The sequence below is a fragment of the Empidonax traillii genome, unplaced genomic scaffold (assembly GCF_003031625.1).
Source record: "Empidonax traillii isolate 1590-97213 ecotype Southwest subspecies unplaced genomic scaffold, ASM303162v1 scaffold520:size1094406, whole genome shotgun sequence".
Classification (NCBI taxonomy): domain Eukaryota; kingdom Metazoa; phylum Chordata; class Aves; order Passeriformes; family Tyrannidae; genus Empidonax; species Empidonax traillii.
The window spans coordinates 259,696-273,265 of record NW_020955713.1 but is presented as its reverse complement, the minus strand read 5'-3'; the positions used below and the strand labels follow the sequence as shown (position 1 = coordinate 273,265).

Sequence of the window (13,570 nt, the reverse complement as noted above, 5' to 3'; positions counted from 1 at the left end):
CCCTTGTCCTGCCCCCTCTCCTGCCCCCTCTCCTGACCCCTGTCCTGTCCCCAGTCCTGCCCCGCCGCCTCCCAGCACAGCGTCCCATGGCGTTCCTGCGCTCCCTGCTGCTGCTGCTCGGGCTGCTCCTCACGGCGCGGGGGAGGCGGCCGCTCCCTGCCCAGAGCCCGCTGGACAAGGTGGCGGCTCAGGAGGGGTTCAGCCTCCCCCAGGTGAGGGTTTGGGCCGGGACCCCATACTGGAGGGGCTGCAGGGAGTGCGGGGGCTCCCGTTCCCCTCTGTTCCCCCCCAGACTCAGCCTCCCAGCCGGTCCCCCAGCTCAAGCCCCCGTGTCCCCGCACACAGCAGGGTGGCAGAGCCCAGCTCAGCCCCAGCGCTGCCTACAGGGCTGCCCACGGGCCCGGAGCCTCGGAGGGACCTCCATGCTCGCCCAGACAGACCCCAGCTGTGGGTGCAGCCATGGTCGCTCTGGGGCCTGGGGTGAGCTGGGGTTGCAGTATGGAGTAAGACCCAGCACACGGCCGGCGTGGGACAGGGGTGCCCGCGGCCCCGTGGGCAGTGTGAGCCGTGGGCAGGTGCCTTAGACACCCCTACAGAGCCTCCAGCCTATCCCCGTGCCAGGCTTCTCTCTGCCCTGCCATCCCACCCACTGGGTCACAGAGGGCAGTCATGTCCTGGGGGAACCCAAGGGACAGGCTGTGGACAGTGGTGCCAAGTGAGGGGATAGTGGGTGCTTGGGGTGAGTGGGGGCACCCTGGGCTGGGGGCTCTGTAGATGGTGCCACCCCTGTGCTATGCAGCTCACAGGGAAGTGGTTCCTGGTCAGTGTGGCCTCCCGCTGTAACCACCTGGCAGAACACAGCCACCAGCTGGATGCCACCACAGCAATGGTGAGCGTGGACGGAGAAAGCCTGGCCATCAGCACCCTCAAGAAGCTGTGAGTAACAGTGGGCAGGGGGGGTGCAGGCAGGTACAGGGGTGCTGTAGACAGATCACAGCAGGACTGGTGCCCTGGGATGGGGGATGCTGGGTGGGATGGGAACTCTGCAGGCAGGTCAGAGCAGTGCTAGTGCCCTGACTGCCGACTCCAAGGAGGGCAGAGCTGCCCCAAAGCAAAGTGTGGGTGGGATCCCCTCTGTGAAGTTCTGTAGTAGAAGCCCTGGCCACAATGGTCACCCTGCCACCCACACAGCCACTGGCCCGGGGTGGGCTCGGGGTAGGGGACAAGCAGACTGGTGAAACCGAGGCACGCGGTGCCTCCACAGGCCAGCCTGGGACTGGCTCTTGGAGCCACCCCAGTGGCAGCACAGCTAAAGATGGGGATCTTCCCATCTGTGAGCACTTCCCCCTGGCCTGATGGGCCCTGAGGGTCTGACCAGGCTCAGTGCTGCAGGGAGGGGTCAGGGACCCCCTTAGGCTCAGCAGGTGTGTCCTGGGGGAAGCATCTCTCATGATGTCTCCACAGCGCTCAGGGACATCTCTTTCCCTGGGGGGAAAACAAAGTCCCAAGGAAACACCATGTGGGCCGGGCACTCAGGGCGTTCAGGGACCTGGGGGGGATCCTCCCCAGCCTGTGCTGACATTTCCTCCTCTCCCTGTGCAGGCATGGGATGTGCTGGGAAATCAGGCAGCGCTACCTCCCTGCACAGGCCCCTGGACGCTTCCTGCTGAAGGGTGAGGGACACCAGGCTGGGGTGGCAGGGGAGCTGCTGTTCTGGGCAGGGCTTAGGTACTAGTGTCCCTCTTCCCAGTGCCCTCCCAGTATCTTACCTCTGGGGTCTCTAAGTGCCAGATGCCATCACAGGTGATGCCGTGGGCTGGTGCCTCTGGGGGGGGGGCAATGGTGCTTGTGGGGCTGCCCCACTCTGGCCCTGATTTTCACCCCTTGTACACCTGGTTCATGGTGAAACAAGGCCCTGCATGGTGCTAGGGCTAGGCAGGGTTAACCAGGACTCACTGGGCTCTCCTCTGTCCTTTCCAGGCCGTGGGCACAGCAGCAAGGTGGATGTGGTGGTGGGTGAGATGGACCCCAGCAGCTTTGCCATCCTCTATTACCAGAAGGGCCGGAGCGTCTCTGTCAAGCTCTATGGTGGGTGGAGGCTTGGGTGCTCATGGCAGGTGAAGGACAGGGGTGGGAGACCCGTGCTGGGCTCAGGGGATGGTAGCCAGAGCCTCAGAGGACCCAAGCATGGGAATAGGGTCTTCTGAGGGTCACTCCCCAGCTGGACAATTGTCCCCAAAGGCTGAGGGGGGAGCTGATAAGGGGGAAACCAGGAACCCACCTCTGTGAGTTGAAGGACCCCCAGGGCCCTGAGCTTTGGGACAGGGCCAGGCAGGGCCCAGGGCCACTGACAGCGTCTCCCCCCTGCAGGACGGACCAGCCAGGTCAGTGATGACGTCGTGGACAAGTTTGAACGGCACGTGAGGGCTGTGGGTCTCAGTGAGGATGTAACCTACTACTTCCCCACCTATGGTGAGTGGCACCTGGTCCCTGGGGAGCAGGGGAGCCCATGGCAGTGGCTGCAGCCAGGGGCAGGGCCCAGCATCAGGGGCTGGGGTCCAGCCCCTTCAGTGTGGGGAGGGGGAGGCACATCCCTAGGGATCTGAGCAACCCATGGCCCCGTGTCACCCACAGCAGGGCCACACGTGGGGTCTGTCCTCATGCTGTGGCCACCCCAGGGGCAGAGATGCAAGGACCAGGGTTGTGCCTCCCAGTGTCCTGGGGGTGCAGGGTGGGGGGTGCCAGGTCCCAGGGAGGGTGACTCCCCAGGCTCTGTCTCTCGCAGGGTTTTGCGACTCCGCAGATGAGTTTCACGTCCTTGATGGTGAGTTGGGGATCCTGGGTGATGCTCTGGGACCCCCACGTGCCAGGCTCAGCCCCACACTGGGCACCAGTGGGGTGTGCCTGTCTTGGCTGGGGGCTGGGCACACTGGGCCAGACCCACACCACACCACAGCCATGTGGTCCTGCCCCAGGAGCATGGGGGCACTGGCCTGGCAGGGGTAGCCACTCCAGACCGTCCCTCAGGACAGGGTCTCTCTGTGCCCTTGTGTGGGGTGAGGAGGTGGCAAAGAATCACCCAGGATGGGCATGAGGTGCATCCTGGCAAAGCAAACCCCATTCAACCCCTACATGGCTCACACTGGGCTTGATAGGTCTATACTGCTTCCTGAGGTGGTCTGGGATGGGGTGTCCTGGCACAGCAACACCCTGGGCTGAGGGCTGGGTCCCTGCAGACAGCTCTATCACTTGTCAATGGTGCTTGGGAAGGCAGAGGTGGGTCTCCAGGCCAGGTGCTAGGCTTGGACACCCTCCAGCCCCTTAGCACTTCTCTTCCTTCCAGAAACAAAGCTGTAGGTGCAGATGGAGTTGCCGGGGGTTCCCCAGACCTCAGCCCTCACCTCATTCGGCTGCCCATGGCCATGCGGGTCTGAGCTGCGCTTTGGTCATCCCCATCTGCTGCACCACAGCCCTGGAGCCAGCTCTGGGGCTCTCCAGTGCCTCCAGCTGTGCTGGCAGCCCTGTCTGTCCTGGTCCTGCACCCTCTCAGCTTGTGTCACCCCTTTGCTCTCTGCACCAGTGTCCTGCAGGAGCCAGCAACACCCCAATAAACACCTCAGAGTAGAGCTTTTGTCCAGGCCAGTCACTTCTTGGTCTGCCCCAGCCAGGCCAGCACTGCCTCCATCCTGGGCTGCCAGTGCCCTGGAATCACAGCATCACAGAATATAACACCCCCTTCCCCTGCCCCAGCCCTGGGGAGCACATTCCCTGAGGGGAACCCCTGCCCACACAGCCAGCACCCCTTGGAGAGCCAGGCTGGGGGTGCTGGGGGGGCTTGTACCAGGGGTGCAACTAGAGGAGAGCCCCAGGGTTAATGCTGCAACCCCTCATGGACCTCTCTTCCCTGTGTGTGGAGCCTGGCTGAGGCCACATGTGCCAGGTGAGCAGTGTCCATTGCCACTGGCATTGGGAGGGGACGGGGAGCACCCCCCAGCAGGCGGGTGGGGGGCCCCCAGCCCTCTGCAGCCCCTGGGGCAGGCAGCAGCCCTCTGCCCCCAGCACTGGCATTTTGCAATAGGAGCGGGAACTGGTAACACATGTTGTTTATCAAGGAATTATGTAAGGGACGCCACGTGATGTGCCTAGAGCCAGCCCTGTTCCCACCACTCACGTGGAGGTTAGTGGTGTCCAGCCCCGCTCTTAGACCCCCCTGGCCACCACCTGAGGCTGGCAGAGCCTGGGGTGGTGGATCCAGCTCACTTTCTGCCCTGTGCCCACCTGCACCCCAGGGTGGCTGCACTGTGACAGGGCGATGGGAGGCAAGGGGAGAGCCCTGGGGAGCTGGGCTGGTCCCTGTTATAGGTTTCTGGGGGGGGGGGGCTGTCGAGGCGCCAGGCTGACTCCCTTTATTGTCTGCCCAGCCTCAGAAACAAACGGCAGCTGCTTGTCTTTGCTGAGAAGTCTCCAGCTCTCCAAGCTAGAATGTCTGTCTAACACAACCCCCTCCCAGCCCGGCCGCAGGCAAAATCTCCTCAAAGTATAGCCCGTTTATCACAGTCCCCAAGGACCACACACGCCCCGTGCCCACTGTCCCATCTCAGCCCATCTGTGGTGTGGGCTAAACCATTTCTTGGGTGCAAACGCCCAAGTTGTGTGCAAAAGTCTGTGTCCACTCACAGCCTGGATACCCCACCCTGCCCCCCAGCTCTGCTTACTCTGTACCATGCCACTGTCAGTGCCCCCTTTGCCCCCACATGGCCCCACGTGCCCCCGTGCTCCAGAGCCTGCACCCAGCATTGCTACCCAGGTCTTTGGGCTGGTTCCCAGCTTTGCCACACCCAGGAGAGCTGCGAGAGTGGGCACCGCCCAGGTACCCGTCAGGCACCCCCTCCTGCCACCTGGGCAGGGAGTTGGGGTACTCAGACAGCAGGGGGGCCTTTGTGTTCCTGCTGCAGTGCTGGGTGACAGTGACACCCCTGAGTGCTCCCTGTCTCTGTGCCCGATGGAGAGAGTCCCCTGGGAAGGCCGAGTCCTAGCCCAGCATGTGGGGCCCCAGCTGGGCTCTCGTGATGCTCAGTCCTGCCTGGCTCAGCTTTTGTTTTGTTTTCATAAATCCGCGGGGCCAGGCAGGCGCGGGGGTGCACAGGGCAGGGCGGCCTCCCAGCGGGGTGTGGGGAAGAGAATGTGCAGGGGGGCCTGTCAGGGGAAAAACAGCTGTTGTGAAAACATTCTCCTTACGTAAAGCACCTTGGCAGGGCCGCGGGCCTGGGGTTCTGCCCGGCACGGCCAGCCCTGCCCAAACCCTGCCAGACCCACGGGTGCTGCTGCTGGCACCCAGCATGCATCCCCTGCCCTCACTCTGCAGGGGGGTCCCCAGATTAAGGGGGGGCATCTCAGCGCCTGCTGGTGACCCCAAACCGAGGGGAAGGGCATCTCCAGCCCCTCTTGGCACAGGATGCGGGGTGGGGGCGGGGGGGTGGGGTGTGAAATTCTGGGGTCCATCTGGCTGCGTTCTGGTGCCCAGGGAGCTGAGCATCGGGGCTCCCCAGCTTGCCAGTGGGATGAACCGGAGCTGCACCTTGGTGGGACACTCCCCAAGGGTCCGGGGGCCAGCCGAGATTCTTCCTGGGGTGATGCAGGGGCTCGAATCAGGGCAAAGCAGGGGGTCCTACAGGAGTACACACAGGTCCCCAAGTCCCATGGGTCGGATTGAGACCTGGCAGGCACCGGACATTCCCTCCACTTCACTGGAGCCCCTTTCTGAGTCCAGGTGAGGTTGCTCCGCGCAGATGGGGCAGCCCTGGCTCCTGCCCGGGGGCAGCCCCCGCTGCCGGCCCCGGCCGCGGCGCTGGGGGCAGGGAGGGCCGTCGCTCCGTCCGCGGGCTGTTTTCATTGCGGAGCGATTTGGCTCCCGGAGCAAACACGTCGTATCAACAGGAGGGCAGCATTCGCAGCATCCCCTGCCTGCCCTTTGGCTTCGGCGCTCAGCCCTGCTCCAGCTTGCATAACGGCACGGGGGGAGGCAGGGCTGGCCCCCCGGGGGGCCCCGCACCGCCTGCCCATAAATAGGGACTGGACGGGCGCTGCAGCGCTGCAGCTCTGCCTCCAGCTCTCGCTTGGCTCGGCTCGGCTCGGCTCGGCTCGGCTCGACCATGCAGGCCACGCTGCTCAGCGTCCTGGGGCTAGCCCTGCTCGGGGCACTGCATGCCCAGGACAGCATTCCCATCCAAGCCGACTTCCAGCAGGACAAGGTGACCCATCCCAGCAGGCATCACCTGCGTGGAGGTTTGGGGTGTTTTGGGGGTTTCTTGCCCTGAAAATGTGTGGAGAGGGTGGTGCAGATGGATGTGGGGCCAGGCTGGCACCGGGAGGGCATGGGACTGGTGCACACACAACCCCCCATCCTGAGGACCTTCCAACACCTGTTTTTGGTGGCTCTGGAGGGGATCCAGCATCCTGGCTCCAGTCTGTGGGGCAGAACTATGGGTTAGGTGTGGGTCTGAGCTGCTGCTGTGCCGTGGAATGGGTGTAATTATTCAGGGATCTTACAGAGAAGACTGAGAAAAGCAATCTCAGTCTGAGAGACAGCATGGAGATGGGCCATGGAAACTACCCCTGACAGAGGTCCCAGCCAAGAGCCCCAAAAAACAAGGGCTGCTCTGCCGAGGTGTCCCACTCACCCTTCTGTCTCTGGAAAGGTCCTGGGGGGCCACAGCCACCCAAGGGAGGTGATGGGGATGGAGGCACTTCCTGCAAGGATGGACATCTGAGATGTCCTGCAAGGGTGATTCCAGCACAGCCCCTCTCCAAGGCTGGCAGTTCCCTTTGGAGGGCACCATGCTGCTGGCCCCAGGGACTGGGCTAGGATGAGCCATGCTGGACCCAGGGTCCTGACCCCTCCTCGAGCCCCCAGATGGACAGAAATGGCACCTCAGAGCCAGATGGTCCTGTCACCTTTGCCAGTGTGGAAGCAAGGAGGGAGGAAACACCCAAGTGCTGGGCAATGGAGGGCACATCATGAAACAGGGATTTCCTGGCCCCTGGGTTTTGTGGTTGCCAAGAGCTGCAGCAGCTCCCTGGGGATGAGGACCCAAGGACACCATCCTGCTATGGGGAATGGTCTGCCAGGGGAGAGAGACATGGGGGAGAGAGGCTGGGGCTGGTGGGGGGCTGAGGGGCAAGACAGGGTCTGCACCCATCTGGGACTGAGTGGAGGTTGTGTGCAGCTCACAGGGAGATGGTACAGCATTGGCCTGGCCTCCAACTCTAACTGGTTCAAGGAGAAGAGGCACCTAATGAAGATGTGCACCACCATCATCTCCACCACTGCAGATGGAAACCTGGAAGTCACCTCCACCTACCCCAAGTATGGGCATGGGGAGGGGGTGAGTGGGAGGGGGTGCTGGGGGTGGGCACTGGTACATCCCCCCACCATTCTGACATCGTTGTGCTGTGCTCATACTGTGTGTGATCTCAGGGGTGACCAGTGCGTGACGAGGAACAGCCTTTACACCAAGATGGAGCAGCCAGGGCGGTTCAGCTACACCAGCCCCCGTGAGTGCCCCCTGACCATGGGGCAGCCCTGCTGTCACTGTCCCTGCTTCTGCCTTGGGGCTGATTTGGAGCCTGGGGCTGAGCTGCGCTCCCCTGTCCCCCACAGGCTGGGGCAGCAAGCATGACATCCGTGTGGTGGAGACCAACTATGAGGAGTACGCCTTGGTGGCCACCCAGATCTCCAAGAGCACAGGCCCCTCCACCATGGTGCTGCTCTACAGTACGTCTGCCCTGCGCCCCCATGCTGTACACCCCCCAGGACCTCCTGGAACATCTATCTGTCCCATGGGAGAGGGGCAGCACCATCTCCCAGGCTGGGGTGACCTCTGGGATAATGGCTGGGTTGGGACCCCCTTGCTGGGCTGCCCGTACCCCCGTGCTGGTGGGGCTGCCCCTCACCCTGCTCTTGGCTGCAGGTCGGACCAAGGAGCTGAGTCCTGAGCGCCTGGAGAGGTTCACCCAGTTCTCCAGGGAGCAGGGCCTGACAGACGATGAGATCCTCATCCTGCCCCAGACAGGTGAGGCTGGAGGCACAGGGAGGGCGGTGGGGAGCAGGGGGTGAGATACCCCAGGGGGCTAAGAGGGAGGAGACACTCCTGGTTTGTTCCTGCCTCAGTGTGGGACCATCCATGGGGTGCCCCCATACATGGTTCCTTCTGGGGGGCTGAGGATGATCTCTCCTTTTTCTTCCTCTCACAGACAAATGCATGGCAGATGCTGCCTAGGTAAGTCTTGCCTTTGCTAAGGGTCAGACCAGCCCTGCGGGAGGGTCAGGGGTGTTCAGAGCCACTGCAACCCACAGAGCCGACAGCGCCTCGCCAGCCCTTCCCCAGGCGGTTCCTCTCCTTCCCCCTAGGAGAGATTCCCCATCCTGGCCCTGTGGGGTGCCTCAGGCCCTGGGCGGTCTGTGCTCACCCACTCAGGGTGGGGCTGGCTGGGCCAATGTCCCCACGTGTGTCCCCCTGTATCCCCCAGCTCAGCTGTGCTCACCCCCCATCTCTTCCAGGTGATCACCCCAGCTGCTGCCAGCCAGAGCCCTGACAGTGCCGTGAGCTGGTGACCACCCTGTCCCATCCCAGCCCCAGTGCACTCCCCAGCACTGCAGCAGCCTTCGCTCCCTGGCTTCACACCCCACACCTGTACCCCTGTCCCGATTAAAGCCCACATAAACCCAACCCTTGTCTGCTGGGTTGTTGTGGGGAACCCCAATGGGGAGGGGGAAGTATGGCTGGTGGGGCTGGGGCTCAGTGTCAGGGCTGACCCCAGCTCTTGGCCATGGGGCTGCCGGGCTGGGACCCTCTGTGCACTAGCAGCCTTACACCACGATGCTGCCTGACCACCAAAAGGGCCTTGTCCCAGGAAAAAGGGTCCCTGAGGCTGGGACCTGCTGGGGGAATCTGCTCCCCTCTGCCCCTTTGGGCATCCTGGGCTCCCCTAGCTTCTCTGCCTTGGTTCCCTGCTGGAGAGCAGGCTGGCAGTGTGGGAATGGGATGATAGGCAATCATAGGGGGGGTCTCAAAAAATTTGGATAAGGATGGACATGAAGCAGAGGGACATCTGTGAGTGCTGGATGTGGCTCAGCTCTCACCTCCCCTGGGCTCCATTCCATGAGCCTGGACCCTCTACAGCAGTGGGGTCTGAATCTGCTGCCACCAGCCTGGGAAGTCACCACCCCTTCTGGGGGCACCAGGCTGTGGCTCAGCCTGGGCTAAAACCACCAGCACAACCATCTTCTGGCACTGAGGATCCTGAGGTGGGATCCGTCCCATCACTGCCAGGCCTTGGAACCAGCAGGAACAGCTGCAAGGGGGGCCCTGGGGGTAACTCAGCTCCCTCCTCCCCAGACAAAGCAGAGGGCATGGGGCAGCACCCAGTCCTGGCATGCCCTGGGCAGGGTCTCACACAAGGCTGCATTCATTCGGGCCGGGCAGCGGGTGGGGACAGGGCCAGCACTGTCACCTAACCCGGGTACAGGTTATCCCTGCTCTTGTGTAACCTGTTGCATAAAGGTAGGGCGGACAGGGGTGCTGCCAGCAGTGGGGGCTATAAAGGTGGGTGCAGCCTCTCCTCTCCACATCCACCCCAGAGCGAGGATGACGGTGGCACTGCCCGGCCTGGCGCTGGCCCTGCTCTGCCTGCTGCGGGCAGGGGCCGAGGTCCCCGTGCAGCCAGACTTCGACGCCGACAAGGTAATGGCATGGGTGCTGCCAGGCATGTCCCGCCCGGGCTAGAGGGGCTGGGTGGGGCAGGGGGCCTTTGCTGCACCCCCAGGCACCCTCTGGTCCCATCTCTGACCTGACACCAGAGTAGCTTCCAGGAGAGTCTGTGAAAAAATGGGTTAGTTAGGGCTGCTATGTCCAGCACCAGCTGAAGGAAACCCCCAGCCCCCCACTGAAGGGACGCCAGCAGTGGCCCCACTGAAGGGACACCAGCACCTGAGGCTGTGATGTCCCTGAGCATGTGGCACTTCCCCAGTGAATGTGGACCAAACGCCTCTCCTGCCCTCCTGGCATGGGGCAGGGCAGGGTCTTCTGCATGCAGAAGGTGGCAGGTGGCCATGTTTGGCTGGCTGGTCGCCACAGAGAGTGGCAGGTCCCCCACTGCAGGTTGGCAGATTCCTACAACTGGGTAGGGGGTTCCCCATGGTGGGAGACAGGTAGCAGGTCCCCACAGCTTTCCCAAATCCCATTGGTGATGTCCTGCTGCAGTTTGCAGGGATGTGGTATGTCACAGCCGCGGCTTCCAACTGCTCCATCTTCCTAAAGATGAAGGACGGGATGAAGTCGTCCATCACCACCATCAGCTTCACACCAGAGGGGGACCTGGCCATGAAGCTGGTCTGGCCCCTGTGAGTGTCTGTCCTGCTTGCCATGTTCCCCGTGGGCCAGGGACTCTCCTCCCCCCGCACAGTACCTCCCCCAGACCCACCACCCCAGGGTGCCCAGTCCTGCCTGCACCCCAGCACGTCCCCCAGGCAGGCTGGGCTCCCCCCTGCACCCACTGCCTCACTGCCCTCCCCCGGGACATCCAGCCACGTTGGCCATTTCCATGTTCCTCTTCCAGGTTGGACCAATGCCAAAAGTTTGAGCTGCTCTTCCAGCAGAGCAGGCAGGCGGGACGCTACACGGGTACGTGTGGTCAGGTGGGGGGGAGCCATGGGTGAACTGAAACAGAGGGTGGGCATCCCCAGCCTCCCATGCCTGGGGAGCAGCGGGAGGTGGGCTTGACCACTCTGCCTTCTCTGCTCAGCGAGGGGTCATGCTGAGGGTGGGCACCCAGCTCCATCACATCCCGCAGGGAGCCCCTCCTCATATTCCCCTCAGACAATTTTGGGGCTCAAGCAGTGAGCCGTGAGCCCCAGTGGGGCCCATGAGGGCTCAGACTGTACCACATTGCCCGACTGGGTACCTCTGGTGTCCTTTAGCAGATCAAGAGAAGAGGGACATGCTGGTGATGGAGACAGACTACAGCCACTATGCCATCGTGCACGAGGTCCATCACAGCGAGACGGAGCCCAGCACTGCCCTGCAGCTCCTCAGTGGGTGTCAGAGCGGGGACGGGCACCCACAGCTCCCAGCAGGGATGGGGGCACCGATGGGGAGTGGGGGCTGGGCTCTCCACTACCACCCAGGGCCACCATCAGTACCCAATGTCCAGCACCCAGAGAATTAATTTTGGGGTGAATGAAACCTTTCACCAAAGATATCTCTGGTTGGCTGTTGGTTTAACCAGACCTCCTTGCAGTGTGCCAGCCCAGCTGTGGACCCCCAACCCTGTCAGCCACCCCATAGCACCCCAGGCAGATGGGCCACTCATCCCAAGGGGCTTGAGCCCCTTTGCTTCCAGCCCAGGGCACTGTGGGTTGCCTGATGTCCACCCTGCACCTTCGTGGTTTCACCTTCCCTTGGGTCCAATCACTGCCCTGTGGTAGCTGGACCCCTGGGGTGGGTTGGCTGCCAGGACCCCCTGCACTCACCAGCCCCCACTTTGTGTGTCTGGCTGCAGCAAGGGAGCAGGATGTGAGCCCCCAGCTCCTGCAGAAGTTCACGGAGCTCATCCCCACCATGGGCCTGACCAAGGACATGCTGGCCATCCTGCCCAAGTCGGGTGAGTGCCCTGAGGGCACGGGGGGGGGCACATATGGCCCGTCTGTACAGGGACGCTGTGCAGGGGCTCAGGGTGCTGCCCATGGCACACTCACTCCTGTCTTTGCTTTCCAACAGACCAGTGCACCAAGGCCACCAGGTGAGTGTGTCCAGGGGAAGCCGTGACTCACTCCCACCATGGGCAGGCCTGAGAAGGGACTCACAGCCCACTGGGAGCCCTCCCACCTGTCTCGAGACTGTGTCACATCGGCTTTGCCTTGTTCTGACCACTCATCTGTCTGCCCTGTCTGCAGCTAAAGGGCCCTCGTGTCCTCCAGACCTGGTGGACACCGGGCTCTGATCCCCACTCTGTGGTGTCCCCTTCCCATCCTTCCCAGCTGAACTGTGCCGGACCCTGCCCAGGATCACCCCTCAACCTCCTAAATAAATAGATGCAGAAGCTGTCCCAGAGCTCAGCGTTTTGTTGGTGGGAGCAGGGGTGCTGCCAGGGTCCCCAGGCACCCTGAGCCCAGTGGTCCTGGAGCTGACCCTTTCTGTTGCTGGGGGGCTCCTTTGCTGTGATGTTTGCTGTGCCCAGCATGGGTAGGATGGGGAGCAGAGGATGGGGAAGATGCAGCTGCCAGGGCAGGGGAGAATGGAGCTGGGGTGACGAGGGGCTGGCACAGCTTGGCTTGGGGGCAGCAGCTCTGGGCAGGCAGTGTTAAGCAGTCAGACTGTCCAGCACTGCCTGAAGGGATGCATCCAGGACACCCCATTCCCTGCTCAGTCACCTCCCAGACCACCTAGCTGGGAGTAGAGCTGCACCATGGCTGCCCATAGCAGGTCTGGAACACCCATGCCTGTCTGCCACCCTCCTTGTCCACTGTGGCCTGTCTGCCACCTTCCATGTACCCACTGACCAAAGTAGGACCATGCTGCCACGAGCCCCACAGGCACTTTTCATCCCACTACACCTCCTGCAGAGTGGAGGCAGCCCCTGGTCTCCCCTACCCCCTCCCTGCCTCAGGGTGGGGGTCCCTCAATGCCCAGGCAGGTGTGGGGCTGTGACCCCAGGAGCCTGACAGAGCAGGGGCAGAGGGGACATCACACTGAGAAGGAGGGACACAGTCCCACTGTAATAGGTAATACTGAGCAAAGAGTGTAATATGCTCATCAAATCAGGGAGTTAAAGTTTAATTATGCTTGTTACAATGAGCCAGGCAAGGGCTGTGCTCACTTGGGCGTTCTCTGTTATGAAGTGGGCAGTTACAAATGGGAAAGTTACAGTATTGTGATGATTGTATGGTTAATTGTGTAATTGTCATGAATTTGTATGTCTTGTGTTCCACGAGTGTCCACTTTGGGCATATTCATAGTAGAGGAAAATGGAGATGGTGGCAGGAGCCAAGGAGAAAGGACTCGCTCCCCCCCCATCTGGAAATTTCCACGAGGCAGCCTCTGAGGACTACGGTTTAACCAGTTCATTGGCTGAACTCAGATGGCGAGATGGAGCCCGCGAAAGCAAGGACCAATATTGGGAAAGCCCGCGAAATGAACTCCAATAAAATAATCGACAGAGACTCGAGGGGTGGAGAAAGGAGGGGGGTATAAAAGGTTGACCGTTGGTCTGTCACGTTGCAGACCGGTGAGGAAAAGGGTTTCCTCCGGTCGCCCAGCGCGCTGTTTTGTCTACCTGCCTTCAATAAATCTCTTTTATAATTTTTAAAATTATCCTTTGTCATTTTTGACTATAACACCACAGTGACATGAACCCCTTCTTCCGCCTGCCCTGCTGCAGGTGCACCCTGCCTTGCAGGCCCTGAGCACAGCAGAGCAGGTGGGGAAGCTCGTGCAGGCACCACGTGTCAGATTGGGCCAGCAGCGTATGAGTGGTTGGCTTTGGGATAATCCCAGCCACTCCTCGGGGCAGG

General features: G+C 62.0%; 3 protein-coding genes across 4 annotated transcripts; all 3 read left to right on the top strand.

Moving 5' to 3' along the window:
• The first annotated feature begins 61 nt into the window (after nt 1-61).
• On the top strand, nt 62-3,626 carry C8G (complement C8 gamma chain). Its single transcript, XM_027896935.1, has 7 exons — nt 62-212; nt 800-936; nt 1,603-1,673; nt 1,981-2,088; nt 2,371-2,472; nt 2,786-2,824; nt 3,344-3,626. The coding sequence occupies exons 1-7, from the start codon at nt 87-89 to the stop codon at nt 3,355-3,357; spliced, it is 597 nt and encodes a 198-aa protein (XP_027752736.1). The 5' UTR covers nt 62-86; the 3' UTR covers nt 3,358-3,626.
• A 2,443-nt stretch (nt 3,627-6,069) lies between these two features.
• On the top strand, nt 6,070-8,729 carry PTGDS (prostaglandin D2 synthase). Its single transcript, XM_027896939.1, has 7 exons — nt 6,070-6,251; nt 7,227-7,366; nt 7,478-7,554; nt 7,661-7,774; nt 7,971-8,072; nt 8,254-8,279; nt 8,561-8,729. Exons 1-6 carry the CDS (start codon nt 6,153-6,155, stop codon nt 8,277-8,279), a joined length of 558 nt encoding a protein of 185 aa, XP_027752740.1. The 5' UTR covers nt 6,070-6,152; the 3' UTR covers nt 8,561-8,729.
• A 763-nt stretch (nt 8,730-9,492) lies between these two features.
• LOC114064152 (lipocalin-15-like) lies at nt 9,493-12,104 on the top strand. Of its 2 annotated transcripts, XM_027896942.1 has the most exons (7): nt 9,493-9,743; nt 10,263-10,402; nt 10,618-10,682; nt 10,979-11,092; nt 11,560-11,661; nt 11,778-11,799; nt 11,954-12,104. In XM_027896942.1, exons 1-7 carry the CDS (start codon nt 9,648-9,650, stop codon nt 11,955-11,957), a joined length of 543 nt encoding a protein of 180 aa, XP_027752743.1. In that variant the 5' UTR covers nt 9,493-9,647; the 3' UTR covers nt 11,958-12,104. The 2 variants fall into 2 exon arrangements, with proteins under 2 accessions (XP_027752743.1, XP_027752741.1); XM_027896940.1 differs by lacking the exons at nt 11,560-11,661; nt 11,778-11,799; nt 11,954-12,104 and having other exon boundaries at nt 10,979-11,537.
• The last annotated feature ends 1,466 nt before the right edge of the window (nt 12,105-13,570 follow it).

Excerpts from the sequence above, each read along its gene's own strand:
- PTGDS (XM_027896939.1), top strand. The coding sequence starts at position 6,153 with ATGCAGGCCACGCTGCTCAGCGTCCTGGGGCTAGCCCTGCTCGGGGCA. Across the intron at positions 6,252-7,226 it reads CCGACTTCCAGCAGGACAAG|CTCACAGGGAGATGGTACAG; the intron begins GTGACCCATCCC and ends GGTTGTGTGCAG. Across the intron at positions 8,073-8,253 it reads CCTCATCCTGCCCCAGACAG|ACAAATGCATGGCAGATGCT; the intron begins GTGAGGCTGGAG and ends TTCCTCTCACAG.
- LOC114064152 (XM_027896940.1), top strand. The coding sequence starts at position 9,648 with ATGACGGTGGCACTGCCCGGCCTGGCGCTGGCCCTGCTCTGCCTGCTG. Across the intron at positions 9,744-10,262 it reads CAGACTTCGACGCCGACAAG|TTTGCAGGGATGTGGTATGT; the intron begins GTAATGGCATGG and ends GTCCTGCTGCAG. Across the intron at positions 10,403-10,617 it reads ATGAAGCTGGTCTGGCCCCT|GTTGGACCAATGCCAAAAGT; the intron begins GTGAGTGTCTGT and ends TTCCTCTTCCAG.
- C8G (XM_027896935.1), top strand. The coding sequence starts at position 87 with ATGGCGTTCCTGCGCTCCCTGCTGCTGCTGCTCGGGCTGCTCCTCACG. Across the intron at positions 2,089-2,370 it reads CGTCTCTGTCAAGCTCTATG|GACGGACCAGCCAGGTCAGT; the intron begins GTGGGTGGAGGC and ends TCCCCCCTGCAG. Across the intron at positions 2,473-2,785 it reads CTACTACTTCCCCACCTATG|GGTTTTGCGACTCCGCAGAT; the intron begins GTGAGTGGCACC and ends TGTCTCTCGCAG.